General features: G+C 46.1%; 1 protein-coding gene across 3 annotated transcripts in view; it reads right to left on the minus strand.

Moving 5' to 3' along the window:
• The window catches only part of LOC122943062, a 116,322-nt gene extending 100,877 nt beyond the window's left edge, over nt 1-15,445 (minus strand). For all 3 annotated transcript variants that reach the window (XM_044300486.1, XM_044300476.1, XM_044300469.1), the window contains exons 1-5: nt 15,141-15,445; nt 5,758-5,834; nt 2,378-2,445; nt 2,116-2,185; nt 352-443 (exon numbers count right to left, since the gene is read on the minus strand). In XM_044300486.1, coding sequence (XP_044156421.1) covers nt 352-443; nt 2,116-2,185; nt 2,378-2,445; nt 5,758-5,834; nt 15,141-15,397 — 564 coding nt within the window. In that variant the 5' untranslated portion in view covers nt 15,398-15,445. The remainder of the gene's footprint in view (nt 1-351; nt 444-2,115; nt 2,186-2,377; nt 2,446-5,757; nt 5,835-15,140) is intronic.
• Between the last annotated feature and the right edge of the window lie 1,958 nt (nt 15,446-17,403).

The raw sequence follows: 17,403 nt of genomic DNA on the forward strand, positions 1-17,403 counted from the left end.
CCTCTACGGTTTAATTAGCAGCTATCGTTTTGTTTCCGTAAAATACCTTTACCAAAGCAGAATGACTTGTTAGTGCCTCCTCCTTTACTAAAAGAACATATTTCCCACTTCCAGGCAACCCTTAGCTTTAAATAGGTTTCTTCAATGCAATCAGTTAAAAGCAATGCATGGGGTGAATATCCCAACAGCCCTACATCCCTCATGGATAATGCACCCGTTGTAACAGTAGGCTAAAAGGTAGGTTAGCTGTTAGATGGTTAGAATTACATTTATATGTATCTGGAATGCAAATCTAATGTTTAATAGTTTTACCAATATATCAAAATGTAAAAAATGTAGGAAAACCCTTACTTGGAAAAGTGTACTCTTCATTGCACTTGTATCCTCCTTCATAGCTTGTTTGTCATTTACAAACTGTATCATTTTCTTTACAGCAGAATAGTCTGACGTTATCATAAGAACAAAGGACAGTTTAGTAAATATGGAAATAATACATTCAAATTAAGAGCATAGAATGTGTACAGAACAGATAGGGCATGTATGGATAGGATAAGAACAGAGAGCAACTAATCATAAGATGGGATAGAAATGGATAAGATGGGATAGAAACTCAACTGATCGCAACAGATAGAAAAGAATGAATAAAAATAGTTACGGATGCAGAATGGATAGGAAAAGACAAGAACAGAATGGATAAGACAGGAATGGAGCACATAGCAATGGATAGAAACAGATAAGATAATAAAGGTTATGTTATCAAACAAATGGTATGAATAGATAAATTAGGTGCAGCCTCGTACAGTCCATGCGCCTAAACTGAAATCTGTGCCAACCCCTGGCTTAAAAGAAGATAAATGGGCTGGACCAGCTGTCCCTTCCTGACCTCACCATGCCTGCTTTTTGGGAATGTGTAAAAAAAAAATAGGACAGGTTGCAGGAAAAAAAAGTCACAAACACGTTGACTTTTTTACATCAGAAAAAATCAGGGAATAAATGATAAATTCCCCCCAATTTTTTCCCCCTCTTTAGAAGTCAGCATAGAGAAGTAAAACTCCTATATAAATAGGGAACTCATTTGTAGCTTACTGCTGCTGTCAGGGAAAAATATCATCTGCTAGTAAAATAGTAGGTTAGTAGAATTAGGATAAACGTATGATAGCTTTATTTGTCATTTCATAGGCCTAGATCAAGATGCCCACAAAACAGCATTACAGTTGTCAGTGTGATGCTCTGATTGAGGGCTCATGCACACAGCCGTTGCCCGGCCGTGGCCGTATTGTGGCTCGCAAATAGCGGGTCTGCAATACACGGGCACCGGCCGAGTGCACCCCGCATCACGGATGCGGACCCATTCACTTGAACGGAGGCACAGATCGGAAGCCAACAAAAGCACTATGGATTGCTTCCGTGGGTTTTCTGTCCGTGCCTCCGCGCCACAAAAAAAATTCTCTTTGCCACAGTGAATGGTCTGACTGAAAAAGTCCAAACAATAGTGGAATACATGGAGTTACTTAAAAATATTATATCCAGTAAACCATTCACCATTTTTTTGTGAAAAATGTTCATATAATATTCACATATATTGGTAAAACTGTTTGTGATAAAAAAAGACACATGAATCTACAACAACTAGAAAACATGACATTTCCCTTTGCAACCTCTGAGATACCTGTACTGATACAGTATTTTTACAATATCTAAGCTTTTCGGCTCCTTACTGTGCTGCACTAAACCTGTAACACGTTACACCTCCTAGTTATATACAGTGAAACCTCTCCGAAAGACCACTCTCTTGAGAAGACCACCCATCCAGGCTAGATTTTTAGTTCCACCACTCCTTCAGAAACCACTTTTGAATGTACTTTTTGGTGGTCATCTGATAGAGCAGGGATGCCCAACCTGCGGCTCTCTAGCTGTTTCAAACTACAACTCCCAGCATGCCTGGACAGCCTATAGCTACCAACCTACAGCAGGCATGGGGGAGCTGCAGGTTGAGCATCCCTGTCATAGAGGTATTACTATATGGCACTGTTCTGCACCATGGAGTGGTCTATGACACAAAGTCTCTCTTTTCTAGGCACACCCCAGTGTCAGTTGCATATATATTCCTCTTACCTTCACTATTAGCAAGTCTGAGCCAAGCCTGAGCTGCTACATTGGAGCTGACATCACTGAATACGTGTACCTGTGAAAATACAGAGGACTGATGTTCCTGGTGTCATGTTCCCACAGGTTTTGTAATAAAAGTTATGTATATTATTAAGAACTATGTTACGCTCAGCTGGATTTGAAGAAGCATTATTATCAAAACCCTCATTTCGGTGTGAGAAACAAAAAACAGTGTGATTTATAGATGACTGCGTCCATCATACTATACCTGGCTCTTGTCCCCATAATGGCCTTCTTTAGGTCTACTGGGAGACGAAGTAACATGTTTTGCTTTACCTGCAAGAAACCATTGTTTTAGTTAATATCCCATCTGGTAAAATCACATCTAGAGCTGGCCACGCTGTAGTATACTCGGTCCAGCCGTGCATCCACGTTTGTTTCGATGGGGGAGAGCAGTAAGGAGCTAGTCACATGATTCCGTACCAAAAAGCATTGGGAGCCATGAAGAAGCCGCCTTCCATTGTTTTCAGTGGGAGGCCGTGGCTTATGGCTGCTACTGCACCAGGAAATTACAGGTCCTTTCTTGGTGTGGTCACAGCAATAAACTGCGGGCACATAGTCAAAACTATGCACTTTAGAATTATGTTTGCCTAATTATAGTCTATAGGTATGTCAAGCAACACATTTCTGTAAGTTTTTTTGTTCGGTTTACTAATGTATCCGCTTGTCGTACAGTAAAAACAAGCTGCGAACAGCCCCTAAGAGACAATGTATGAATAGCTCCTTAGTCCAATTATTAATATTTATTTTTATTATTTATTTTTACGCAGCATTAATTAAAAGAGTTATCCAGCAATTGATAATGATGACCTATCCTCAGCATAGGATCAGTTGTTTCAGGGAGTTGCTGCGCTCACCGGAGCTCTGGTGAGCGCCGCGGCCTCCCGTTAGCTTTCCAAGCACAGTGCCGTACACTGTATCGCGGCTGTGCTTGGTATTGCAGCTCAGCCCCATTGACTTGAATAGGGCTGAGCAGCCACTAGGCCATGTGACCGGTGTACCGCGACATTACGTGGCCTAGAAAGAGGTCGTGGCGCATGTGTAGAGCCAACCTCTTCTAACAGCTGATTCCCAGGTCTGATATTGATGACCTATCCAGAGGATAGGCCATTAATATAAATTCCCGGACAACCCCTTTAATTGCAGGGCTCTGTGCTTCTTAAAAAAATATATATAAAATTTACTGAAAATCAGCGAATGAAAATCAGACATTGTTTTTGAATTGTGGTTCAACACTCTAATTTTAAAATACAAACTAATGAAACTGGCCTGGACAAAATTGATGGTAGCCCTAAAAAAAATTGAAAATAATTTGACTACAGGGATATGTTAAACTAAGGTGTGTCCTGTAATTAGCATCACGGGTAACTTGTAATCAGTCTGTCTAATTAAAAGTAGTCATTGTGCTTTTTGGTATCATGGTGGGTACCAAAGAAAGCTAAGGAGAGATGTCTCAGGAGATAAGCAAGAAAATTATAGACAAACATGGTAAAGACTGTAAGACCATCTCCAAACAGCATGATGTTCCTGCTACAATAGTTGCACATATTTTTCAGAACAGAATTTGAAGGTCTATGGGACGGTAGCCAACTTCCCTGGACGTGGCCTCAAGAGACAATTGATGACAAATTGAAGAGATGGATAATACAAATGGTAACCAAAGAGTCAAGAACAACTTCCAAGGAGATTAGAGGTGAACTCCAAGGTCAAGGTACGTTAGTGTAAAGTTTGGTCATGTTTAAACACAATGTGAGGCTACTTTCACACTTGCGTTTGGTTGGATCCGTCATGGATCTGCACAAACACATCCGTTCATATATTACAACCGCATGCATCTGTTCAGAACCGATCTGTTTGTATTATCTTTAACATAGCCAAAACGGATCCGTCTTGAACACCATTGAAAGTCAATGGGGGATGGATCAGTTTTCTATTGTGCTATATTGTGTCAGTGAAAACTGAGCCGTCCTCATTGACTTACATTGTGTGTCAGGATCCGTTTAGCTCAGTTTCGTCAGACGGACACCAGTGTTTTGGTGTCCGCCTCCAAAGCGGAACGGAGATGGAACGGAGCCAAACTGATGCATTCTGAGCAGATCCTTATCCATTCAGAATGCATTAAGAGCAAAACTTATCCGTTTTGGACCGCTTGTGAGATCCCGGAACGGATCTCACAAACGGAAACCAAAACGCCAGTGTGAAAGTAGCCTCAGTGGTATATTCAGCCTCTTCTCCCTCCCACTTAGTGGTCAATGGTATACTCATTGTCTGATCCCTTAAACTAAAATATGTCCTAACATCTAGTGCAGGGTTCAGCAATGTTCGGCACTCCAGCTGTTGTGAAACTACAATTCCCAGCATGCTCCATTAATTTCTATGACAGTTCTTAAAAGAGCAGAGCAAGTATGCATGCTGGGAGTTCTGGAGGTTGCCTACCCCTGATCGAATATCTACAGAAGGAAGGCAAAACCTTGCACTGATCTTACTTTAGTGCTCTTTCACACCGTTTTTTGCTTCAGTTAAGGTGAAACAAAAAAGTGATCAGTTTAACTAAAAGCAAAGGTTCACATATGTTTGCCCCACACAGATATGTGATATTGGATCATTTTACATATGATTCTATATGGGGGGGGGGGGGGACAGATACAGAGTGATGCTAACTTTTTAGATCCAATTCCCTAAAATTAAATAAATTATGCTGTCCCTAAAGCAAAAATTGTGATGTGATTTAAAAGAGACCAGAAAATGTGACTAGCTGAGCAATAGATATTAGCGTGAAAATAGATATAACATAGAAGGATGCCATTCTTACCCAGTCGATGTCTTGGTCTACCAGTAGTCCATTGCCATATGGAATTCTGTTTTATGGAGTTTTATTATGCATACAATGGACATATACAGTACAGACCAAAAGTTTGGACACACCTTCTCATTCAAAGAGTTTTCTTTATTTTCATGACTATGAAAATTGTAGATTCACACTGAAGGCATCAAAACTATGAATTAACACATGTGGAATTATATACATAACAAAAAAGTGCGAAAACAACAAAAAATATGTCATATTCTAGGTTCTTTAAAGTAGCCACCTTTTGCTTTGATTACTGCTTTGCACACTCTTGGCATTCTCTTGATGAGCTTCAAGAGGTAGTCACCTGAAATGGTCTTCCAACAGTCTTGAAGGAGTTCCCAGAGATGCTTAGCACTTGTTGGCCCTTTTGCCTATAATTCCACATGTGTTAATTCATAGTTTTGATGCCTTCAGTGTGAATCTACAATTTTCATAGTCATGAAAATAAAGAAAACTCTTTGAATAAGAAGGTGTGTCCAAACTTTTGGTCTGTACTGTATATTGACAGTATAATATATAAGGCTCCATTTTTATATTATATATTTTTTTGTCATAGACTGAAACAATATGTGCAATGGAAGCAAGATAGAAACACATGCAATGCATATAGAGAACTTCACCAATATCTTTTGTGTGTGTGTGTGGGGGGGGGGGGGGGGGGGGGTGTCGGAGGCACATAAAATGGATGTGAACCTTGATGTGTGTCTGTGCATTCAACATTTCCTGATTATGATTACCTTTTTCTTCTGAAGAGATTTTCTCCTTACAGTTGTAGTGACCCGGGATGTTATGTAGTGTAGTAACCAGGAATACTCTAATGAAGACAAAGAAAGCATATATACTTGAACACATCCTAATCTTCTACTATTACTGCTACCAACAAATCTTCAAGTCAGGGCCAAGTACAGAGCTTCCAGCATCTGCATCTTTGTAGGCTGATAAAGCTATGCCAAATCTTCTTGTCCATGTCAGAGCTGGCAGATTGCTCCTTTTACAGTACCACCAACACTGGTAAGCCATATTAAAAAAAATGCTAAATAAAAGGTCAAATACATCTTTACAGAAGGGAAGGATAAGGGAGTAGAACCACCACATATGGGCTATGGTTCCCCTCACCCCAAAAGTACACTAACAGAGAGTATCATAACCTGGAATTATGTGAGCCAGTCTGACCAGAGTCAGATACATCTGAGTTTAAGGCCTCATGCACACGGCCATGCCTTTTTTTTGCGGTCTGCAAAAAACGGAAGCCTCACGTGTTGCCTTTCGCAATTTGAGGAACGGGCGCCGGCAATATAAATGCCTATTCTTGTCCGCAAAGCGCGGACAAGAATAGGACATGTTATATTTTTTTAGCGGGGCCGCGGAACAGAGCCACAGATGCAGACAGCACACGGAGTAATGTCCCCAACTTTTGCGGCCCCATTGAAGTGAATGGGTCCGCATCCAAGCCGCCAAAACGGCAGCTCGGATGCGGACCTAAACAACGGCCATGTGCATGAGGCCTAAAGGGCATCTGTCAGCAGATTTCTACCTATGAAACTGGCTGCCCTGTTACATGTGCACTTGGAAGCTGAAGGCATCTATGTTGTTCCCTGTTCATATGTGACCGCATTGCTAAGAAAAATTATGTTTTAGTATATGTAAATGAGTCTCTAGAAGCAACGGGGGCTTTGCTGTTACACCTAGAAGCTCTGCAGCTGCCTCGCCCTCTGCACTTGATTGACAGGGCCAGGTATGATGATGTTTTCACTGCCCGGCCCTGTTAATCAAAGTACAGAGGGTGCGCAGTTGAAGATAGAGCTGAGCCTCTAGGTGTAATGGCAACACCCCATTGCTCCTAGAGGCTCATTTGCATATATGAAAACATCATTTTTCTCAGCAATGCGGGCACATATGAATATGGGAGCCAAACAGATGCCAAATGACATGTAACAGGTCAGTGTCATGGAACCATGAACCAGACGTACAACAGAGATAGGTGGAATAAGAAGGCTTTATTGAAAATCAAGCCGTAGCTAAAGTCCAAACGGATGGCTAAACTGAAGCAGGGTCTTGCGTAGACGGAGGTCAGGAACCAGGAGGGTAGTCAGACGTAGCCAGGATCAGGAACCAACGGGGTAGTCAGACGAAGCCAGGATCGGGAACCAACGGGGTAGTCAGACGAGGCCAGGATCAGGAACCAGAAGCAGCAGCAGTCTTTGAAGCATGTGCACACAGGAGGACCAAGCAAGGAACTGAAGCCACAGACCTTCTATATATATGAGCTAGGCATCCAGCTCCTCCCAGTGGGAAGGAGGAGCCGCAGGGTGGGAGGCTACAAGAAACCCAGAAACCAAGATGGCCGCCAGCACATGTCAAACGAAGGAGAACAGTGAGAAGGTAAGACCATGACAGTACCTCCCCCTCAAGGGCCCCTCCTCCGCGGAGTAAGGAACGGTTTCAGAGGGAAGCGTGCGTGGAAGGCTCGGAGCAACGCAGGAGCATGGACATCTGTGGAGGGAACCCAGGAACGCTCCTCTGGACCATAACCACGCCAATGGACCAAAAACTGCAACCGACCGCGGACCAGGCGTGAGTCCAGGATATTGCTCACCTCATATTCCTCACGATTGCCCACTTGGACCGGACGGGGCCGAGGAACCGAGGAAGTGAAACGATTACACACCAATGGCTTCAACAGGGAGACATGAAACACGTTGGAGATCCGCATGCCAGGAGGAAGCGCAAGGGCATAGGCTACCGGGTTTACCCTGTGAAGCACTCGGAAGGGACCAACAAAGCGAGGCGCCAGCTTGGGAGTGGGCACTCGAAGGTTGAGGTTGCGGGTGGACAACCATACACGGTCTCCGACCTGGTAGGAAGGAGCGGGCGCTCGTCTGCGATTAGCCTGGAGTCTCTGGCGTTGCGCAGAGACCTCAAGGGACCTCTGGATCTGTACCCAAGAAGTACGTAGGACGGAAAGGTGATCCTCCACAGCCGGAGTATCCTGGGGAGAGAATACCTCCGGTAACACGGCAGGTTGGAACCCATAATTGGCCATGAAGGGAGACGTCCCAGAGGAAGAGTTCACCGCCGTGTTCCTGGCAAACTCAGCCCAAGGCAGGAGGTCAACCCAATTGTCTTGGTGATCGGAGACATAGCAACGAAGGAATTGCTCCAAGGCCTGATTGGATCGTTCTGCGGCCCCATTGGACTGAGGGTGGTAGGCCGAGGAGAAAGAGAGATGAATCCCCAACTGGGAGCAAAAGGCGCGCCAGAACCTGGACACAAACTGACTCCCCCGATCCGACACAATCTCCTTGGGCAAACCGTGCAACCGGAAGACCTCCCTGGCAAAAATCGAGGCCAACTCTTGTGCAGAGGGTAACTTCTTGAGAGGAACACAGTGGCACATTTTGGAAAACCGATCCACAATCATGAGAATGACCGTATGGCCTCGGGATGCAGGAAGGTCCACAATGAAATCCATCCCCAGGTGTGACCATGGACGCTCCCCGGTGGCTATGGGTTGCAAAAGGCCCAACGGAAGGTGCCGAGGGGACTTACTCTGGGCACAAACGGAGCATGCCGCTACATATGCGGCGATGTCGGAACGTAGAGAAGGCCACCAGAACAGACGTGAAACCGCCCAGGACAGCTGATTCTTTCCAGGGTGCCCCGCGGCCTTGGAGTTATGGTAGGTTCGCAACAACCGAGTGCGCAACTCCTCAGGCACAAAACATCTGCCGTTGGGTCTCCCAGAGGGAGCACCAGATTGAGCCGCCAAAATCTGCTCACCCAGAGGAGAGGTCAGGCTGGTGCGAATAGCAGCCAGGATCTGATTCGGGGGTATGACCGTAGTCGGAATCGACTCCTCCCCGGACAGCTCGGAGTACTGCCGTGATAAGGCATCCGCTCTGATGTTCTTGGAGCCGGGTAGGTAGGAGACCACGTAATTAAAACGTGACAAGAACAGAGCCCATCTGGCCTGACGTGGTGTCAATCTCTTGGCCTCAGAGAGGTAGGTCAGATTCTTGTGGTCCGTCAGGATGAGAACCGGAACCACCGAGCCCTCGAGCAAGTGCCTCCATTCTTTAAGGGCCTGCACGATGGCCAATAACTCCCTGTCACCAATCTGATAGTTGCACTCCGCGGAAGACAGTTTCCGGGAGTAAAACCCACAAGGAAGCAGAGGACCCTCTGGTGTTCTACGCTGAGACAGGAGGGCGCCTACTCCCGTCTCAGACGCGTCCACCTCGAGGACAAAAGGCAACCCAGGGTTGGGATGCGACAGAATCGGAGCCGACACAAAGGCGGACTTTAGAGCCTCAAAAGCTCGGATGGCCTCGAGCGGCCAGACCTGAGGATTACTGCCCTTCCTGGTCAGATCCGTGAGAGGCTTGGCTAGCATGGAAAAGTCCCTGATGAACTTCCGATAATAATTGGCGAAGCCCAAAAAGCGCTGCAGGGCACGAAGCCCACTGGGCTGGGGCCACTGTAAGACAGCCGAAACCTTCTCAGGATCCATGGAGAACCCCTCAGCGGAAATGATGTAACCTAAGAAGGTTACCTGGGATCGGTGAAATTCGCATTTCTCAAGCTTACCGAACAGCTTGTTCTCTCGTAAGCGTTGCAACACTCGTCTGACATCCAGAATGTGGGCCTCCATGGATGCAGAATATACCAAGATGTCATCCAAATAGACCACCACACACTGCTGCAACAGGTCACGGAAAACATCGTTGATGAATTCCTGGAAGACTGCGGGCGCATTGCACAACCCAAAGGGCATAACCAAGGATTCATAATGACCGGTCCTGGTGTTAAACGCGGTCTTCCACTCATCGCCCGCCTTGATCCTTACCAGGTTATATGCCGCCCTCAGGTCGAGTTTGGTAAAGACCGTGGCCCCTTTGAGGCGATCGAACAGCTCGGAAATCAAGGGTATCGGGTAAGCGTTCTTGATCGTGATGCGATTGAGACCCCTGTAGTCGATGCAAGGCCTCAACTCACCGCCCTTCTTTTTCACAAAGAAAAATCCAGCCCCTGCCGGGGACGAGGATTTGCGAATGTGTCCGCGTGAAAGCGCCTCCCTCACGTACTCCTCCATGGCCTCATTCTCCGCTACCGACAGTGGATAGACTTTGCCACGAGGAGGAACGGCACCAGATTGTAACTCTATGGCACAATCGTATGGGCGGTGCGGAGGTAGGGCAACCGCACGCACCTTATCGAATACATCCCGGTACTCCTCGTATTCAGGAGGCAACAGAGAGTCCGAGGAAGTACACAGCAACTTGACAGGCCCATGGATGCAACTAGCCCCACACTGCGGTGACCACGAGAGGATCTCGGCCGATCTCCAATCGAAAGTCGGATTATGCTTCTGGAGCCAGGGGTACCCCAAGACCACCGAGTAGTGTGGAGACGAAATAACCTGGAGACAGACCGACTCTCTGTGAACGGCACCAATGGCCATCCCCACTGGAAGGGTCTCCTGAGTCACGTGTGGCGGCAGAAGGGGTCTGCCGTCTATCGCCTCAAGAGCCAGTGGGGAACCTCGAGGCTGCAGAGGAATGGAATTGGCGGCGGCGAACACACTATCAATGAACAAGCCACCAGCACCAGAGTCCACCAACGCCTGGGTCGTCACCGAGCCCCCGACCCAGGAGAGGACAACAGTAATCAGTGGTTTGTCAACACGGGAAACCGGGGACGAGGAGACTCCACCCAAGATCTGCCCCCGACAGGATCTCAGGTGCGAGCGTTTCCCGGACGGTTCGGGCATGCCAACCGAAAATGCCCACCGAGACCACAGTACATGCATCGGCCCTCGCGTCTCCGGAGTACCCTCTCCCCCTCGGACAGGCGAGCAACCCCCAGCTGCATGGGTTGACCCCCAGACCAGTCATCCCCAGGAGGCGTGGGAGGAGAGGGAGGCACGGGTGGGACAGCAAACGTAGGCGCCAATCTGTTAGAAGGCCTCCGCAGGCTCTCCTTAAAGGAAGGTCTCTCCCTGAGTCTGGTGTCAATCAAAATCAGGAAAGAAATAAGGGACTCGAGCTCCACTGGTAGGTCCTTGGCTGCAATCTCATCCTTCAAGGCATCCGAGAGACCATGAGAGAAAGCAGCGACCAGAGCCTCATTATTCCAGCCCACCTCTGCTGCCAGGGTACGAAACTCAATGGCGTATTCAGCTACGGATCGTGAACCCTGTCTGATGGACATAAGGAGCTTCGCAGCAGAGGCAGCACGAGCCGGCACATCGAATACCTTCCGAAGAGAAGCAACAAAACCGGAAAACTCGGCAACCACCGGATTGTTGTTCTCCCATAAAGGGCTGGCCCAGGCCAAGGCCTTGTCCGAGAGCAGCGAGATCAAGAAGCCCACCTTTGATCTCTCAGTAGGAAAGGCATGTGGCAGCAACTCGAAATAAATGGCCACCTGGTTAAGGAAACCTCGGCACTGAGTTGGCTCTCCCCCAAAGCGCTGTGGAAGGGGGGCAGAACCGGTCATACCCCGAAACACCGCAGGTGCAGCAACAGGTGTCGGGGTAGACTCTGGCGCAACAACCGGAGCGGCAGTAGGAGCGGGCCCAGGAGCGACAACCGACCCATCGGCAACGGAAGCTAAATGAGCCGTGCGTTCAAGCAGGGTTTGTAACGCCACAGCGAACCGACCCAACAGGTGATCCTGCTGATCAAGTCTGGCAACCAGCGTAGGTAGCGAGGATGGCCCTGTACCGTCAGAATTCATGGCTTGGTCCTAATGTCATGGAACCATGAACCAGACGTACAACAGAGATAGGTGGAATAAGAAGGCTTTATTGAAAATCAAGCCGTAGCTAAAGTCCAAACGGATGGCTAAACTGAAGCAGGGTCTTGCGTAGACGGAGGTCAGGAACCAGGAGGGTAGTCAGACGTAGCCAGGATCAGGAACCAACGGGGTAGTCAGACGAAGCCAGGATCGGGAACCAACGGGGTAGTCAGACGAGGCCAGGATCAGGAACCAGAAGCAGCAGCAGTCTTTGAAGCATGTGCACACAGGAGGACCAAGCAAGGAACTGAAGCCACAGACCTTCTATATATATATGAGCTAGGCATCCAGCTCCTCCCAGTGGGAAGGAGGAGCCGCAGGGTGGGAGGCTACAAGAAACCCAGAAACCAAGATGGCCGCCAGCACATGTCAAACGAAGGAGAACAGTGAGAAGGTAAGACCATGACAGTCAGCCAGTGTCATAGGTACAAATCTGTTGACAGATGCCCTTTAATATTATGATTTTGTTCTGCATGGTTAATGCAGTTTGAGCTAAATACAGCCCAAAAAAAATTGTCATGCCAGTCTGCCACGGGAAAAGTATCTCTTAGTTCTTCCCATTTTAATGTAAAATCCAGTTTATTGTAAGACATTGTGGTACATAAGGAGGAATACAATATAGACAAACCTTTAGAGCAGGGATGCCCAACCTGCGGCCCTCCAGCTGTTCCAAAATTACAACTTTCAGCATGCCCCTGGACAGTCTACAGCTATCAGCCTACAGCAGGGCATGGTGGGAGTTTTACAACAGCTAGAGGGACACAGGTTGAGCATCCCTGATCTAGAGTATGAAGTATGCCCATCAAATAACCCCTCTAAAGGCTTGATTCTAGATGTGGGGAGAGGGAGAGGACTGGAAGACTGCAAGAGATGTGTATAACAAGATGTTCATCAGAGGACATTGAAATACGTTAATTTTTCATTTTCACAGCCAAGTGTTATCAATTCTATGAAATGCCTGTTGGGTCAAAGCGCTTACTACACCCCTTAAAAATTACTTGGGTGGAGTAGTTTCTAAAATGTGGTCACTTTTGGGGGGTTTCCACTGTAGGGGTACTTCAGGGTCTGTTAAAATGAAATGTTTCCTAAAGACCATTCTAACAAAATCAACCCTTTAAAACCTTTATGGCGCTCCTTGCCTTCTGAGCACTGCTGTGTGCCCATACAGCAGTTTACAACCACATATGGGGTGTTTCTGTAAACTGCAGAATCAGGATAATAAATATTGAGGTTTGTTTAGCTGTTACGCCTTGATGTGTTACAGGAAAACAAAATTAGTCAAATAGAAAATCTGCAAAAAAAAAGTGACATTTTCAAATTTCACCTGCATTTTGCTTTAATTCCTGTGAAATACCTGAAGGGTTAACAACTTTTCTAAAAATCAGTTTTGAATAGTCTGAGGGGTATTTGTAGGTAATTTGTAGGTTGTTTCTATCAAAGTGACTTCAGAACTGGTCCTTAAAAAAGTTCATTTGGGAAATTTTCTTGAAAGTTTAAAAATTTGCTTCTAAAATTCTAAACCTTCTAACATACTAAAAAATAAAATAACATTACCAAAATGACGCCAATATAAAGTAGACATATGGGAAATGTTAATAATTATTCTATGAGGTATCACTATCTGTCTTAAAAGCAGATTCAAATTTAGAAAATAGTACATTTTTGTTTTTGTTATAAATAAAGGTAAAACATATTGGCTCATATTTACCATTAACATGACATACAATGGGGAGATTTATCCAACTGGTGTAAAGTAGAACTGGCTCATAGCAACCAATCAGATTCCACATTTCATTTTCCAAAGAATCTGTGAAGAAATGAAAGGGGGAATCTGATTGGTTGCTATGGGCAACTAAGCCAGTTCTACTTTACACTAGCTTGATAAATCTCCCCCAATTTGTTACAAAAAATAATCTCTGAATGACTTGGATAAGTAAAAGGATTCCAAAGTCAGCACATAAAATGACGCGTGTCAGATTCGCAAAATTAGGCTTGTTCAGGAAAGGGGTAAATGGCCTTGTCCGGAAGTGGTAAAGGGGGACACAAAGTGTTAAGTAAAATTAAAAAAAAGCCATAAGCATTACCCATACATCCGATATATAAAAATTACAATATATATACTAAAAAATAATTTAAAAAAAATTATAAAATTATTTACATAAGCAAACAGAAAAAAAAATGACTTTCAAAGACGCATGTACTAAGAAAATGGAAAATGCATCTCGTCAGGACTGCTGTGGGGTAATGGCTTGGTCTTGAACTGGTTAATAATGAATAGTATCTATAGCAATGATATGAGATACTATAAAGGCTTTGGCATACTGGAGCATGATGTGGCACAGGCTCAGGGGATACATTATCGCACTGAGGCTTTATTTCAAGACCTTAAGGCCCCATGCACACGGCCGTTGTTCACAGCCGTGTGCGGGCCGTGGAACCGCGGCCTGGATCCCTCCTGAGAGCAGGAGCGCACGGCGTCATTGGTTGCTATGACGCCGTGCGCTCCCTGCTGCCGCCGCAATACAGTAATACACTGGTATGATCTATACCAGTGTATTACTGTACTGTGCCGGCAGCAGGGAGCGCACGGCGTCATAGCAACCAGTGACGCCGTGCGCTCCTGCTCTCAGGAGGGATCCAGGCCGCGGTTCCACGGCCCGCACACGGCTGTGAACAACGGCCGTGTGCATGGGGCCTTAGTATGAGCCAGTGATCTTGTTAGCTGGGAACTGGTTATAGTGGGCAATGTTGGGGCAGTAATGCAAATTAAGAAGAACCCAATATTGATTACTGTTGGCCACTTCCCAATACAGTACATCTAAGGCTACTTTCAAAACTAAAGTTTTTGCTGGATCCGTCATGGTTCACCAAAAACGCTTCCGTTCTGATAATACAACCGCCTGCATCCGTTATTAACGAATCCGGTTGTATTATCTTTAAAATAACCAAGACGTCATGAACACCAATGAAAGTCAATGTGGATGGATTCATTTTCTATTGTCAGAGAAAACTGATCCACCACCATAAACTGAAATTGTGTGTCAGGACAGCTCCGTCTTGCTCCGCACTACATGGCGGACAGAAAAATGCTGCTTGCAGCGTTATTCTGTCCGCGATAGGAACGCAACAAAATGGAACAGAATGCATTCTGGTGCACTCTGTTTCGTTCAGTTCAGTTTTGCCCCTATTGTCAATAAATGGGGACAAAACGGAAGCGTTTTCCCTGCTATTGAGATCCTATGACAGATCTCAATAGCGGAAAAGGAAAGTGCAAGACTGAAAGTAGCCTTAGGTCCACACGTCACACACATTCTCTCCTTACTCTGGTGGGTGAGGCTTGTTCATCCTGGTGGGGGAGCTTGGTCGTATTAATGACCGGCAGTTTTCCTCCAGCTCTTTCTTCCTGTAGTCACCAGCATATGCTGTGGCACTTTTCTCTTTCCTTCTTCCTTCATGGATATGCTGTAGCTGTGCTTCGACCCTAATCTCATCGTATTTTTCTTTGGCGGGCTTACTGGGGTATGTAAGCCTAACAAATGACTGAAAGTTGGCATTGTGGTATAGGGAATACTTTGCCATTGTCGGGCTGAGAAGTTGTAGAGAGAATACGTGACAATTGTATGTCCTCGTCTCTAGGACACTCACCTCTCGGAGCAGCTCGCTCAGCATGCTCTGTGCTGTTGTCCCTTGCTGCTTAGCAACACTCCTATTGCACGCTACTTGACCCTTGTTCCTCTGTGGCTTTCACATCAAAAGGTGTACCCGAGCAAACACTACATATCAATTACTATGCAGAGTGAGAACAAAATGGAATAACAATCTCTCAGATGACTAATGCACCGAATCCAGACTGTCCTGAAGAAAGAAATGTCAAATTAGAAAGCAATAATATTCTAAAAGAACAAAGTAATCATTAGAAAATCTTAGCAAAATCCGGGCATCAGGAAGGAGGACTAAAACCCATCGGCACTATATATAAGTTTATATAAGACTAACATAACATTTATAGGGTTTATGTGCAGTATTCATTTATTCACTGACATAGTGACATGGCCCCAGGTACATTTATGCTACACCTCCACAGTACCCACTGATGATGTCTGTCTTCTTTTATATAGCTGTATATAGGCCTATAACTGCACCGCTGCACATTTCCATACCCACTTGTTTACCCTGGTTTTACTATATTTTGCAAGATTATATGTAGGCTGTTTGCATCCCTCATTGCTGTCATGGGTAAAAGGGGCGATTTATCAGAGTTACAAAAAGGGATGATTATTGGCTTTCGGGCCAAGGGTGGCAGTATTTCTGAACCTGCGCATTTGTGAATAGTTCCCATGCTGCTGTGATTAAAGTGTATCGTGAGTGGACAAATGGCACCATTGAGAATAAGCAACGTGGAAACTGTGGAGCACCATGTGCCATTGATATGAGAGGTGAACATCGGCTATAAAGGTGTCTAAGCAGGCTTGGAATTCAGCCGGTTCTCCAGATCCAGTTGTTAAAATTACAGCCGGGTTGGGGAACCGTGTTACTGGCTAAGTCCCGATCCAGTGCTCTGGCGGCGGCAGGGCAGTGGGAGATTCATCTGTATGGCTGTCCTCAGGACAGTGATACAAATTAATGCTGCAGAAGGGCAAGGGAGGTCGTCTCCCTTCCCTGTTCCTGTGATAGGCTGCCTGAGCTGGGCAGCATACCGCAGGACACAGGCGGGAAGAGGCCTGCATCACATCGCTGCCAGCGTGGAGGTAAGTATTAGTGTTATTTATTTCTGTGGCACAGTGGCGTACTATAGGGGGAGAGGAGCACTATGGGGACACTGATTAGGGGAATTGTGTGCTGGCACATAATGGGGGACACAGTGGTGTACATAGAGTAGTAAAGGCCCCATAGCAAGGATCAAACCAGGCCCATCACGCAGGACATAAGGGTTTCTGCCTAAACCCTTTTAAATAACACTTGGACCATTTTTCCACTGCCTTATTTGCTAAAATGTGTTCCCTTAGATAGAGGGTAGAGTCACCTCCAGTAGATGAGGAGATAATTCCAATTAAGACTGGGCCCCCTCTTGCCCTGGGCCCCATAGCAGTCGCATGGTATGCCGCTATGGTAGTTACGCCCCTGGGGGGACACTATGGGGGTATCTTAATCTTATACTAGCACATTATGGGGGCACTAAAAAGGGGCATCTTATATTGGCAGATTATGGGGGCATCTATTGGGGGCACTAAGAAGGGGCATTTATACTGGCACATTATGGGGGCATATACTGGCTCATTTATACTTGCATATTATGGTGGGCATCTACTGGGGGCACTAAGTAGGGTCATTTATACTGGCAAACTAAGGGGGCATCTACTGGGGGCACTAAGAAGGGAAATTTATACTGACGCATTATGGGGGACACTATGGGGGCATCTTATACTGGCACATTATCGAGCACTATGGGGTTGGGGGGGGGAGAACACTATGGGGGCATATCATACAGGCACATTATGGGAGCACTATGGGGAAGGGGACGGAGCATTTTAAGTCTGCCAGTGTGCCTCACACAGTAATAGTGCTCCCCAAAGTCCCACCAATAG

This window comes from Bufo gargarizans, chromosome 1 (assembly GCF_014858855.1).
Source record: "Bufo gargarizans isolate SCDJY-AF-19 chromosome 1, ASM1485885v1, whole genome shotgun sequence".
Lineage (NCBI taxonomy): Eukaryota > Metazoa > Chordata > Amphibia > Anura > Bufonidae > Bufo > Bufo gargarizans.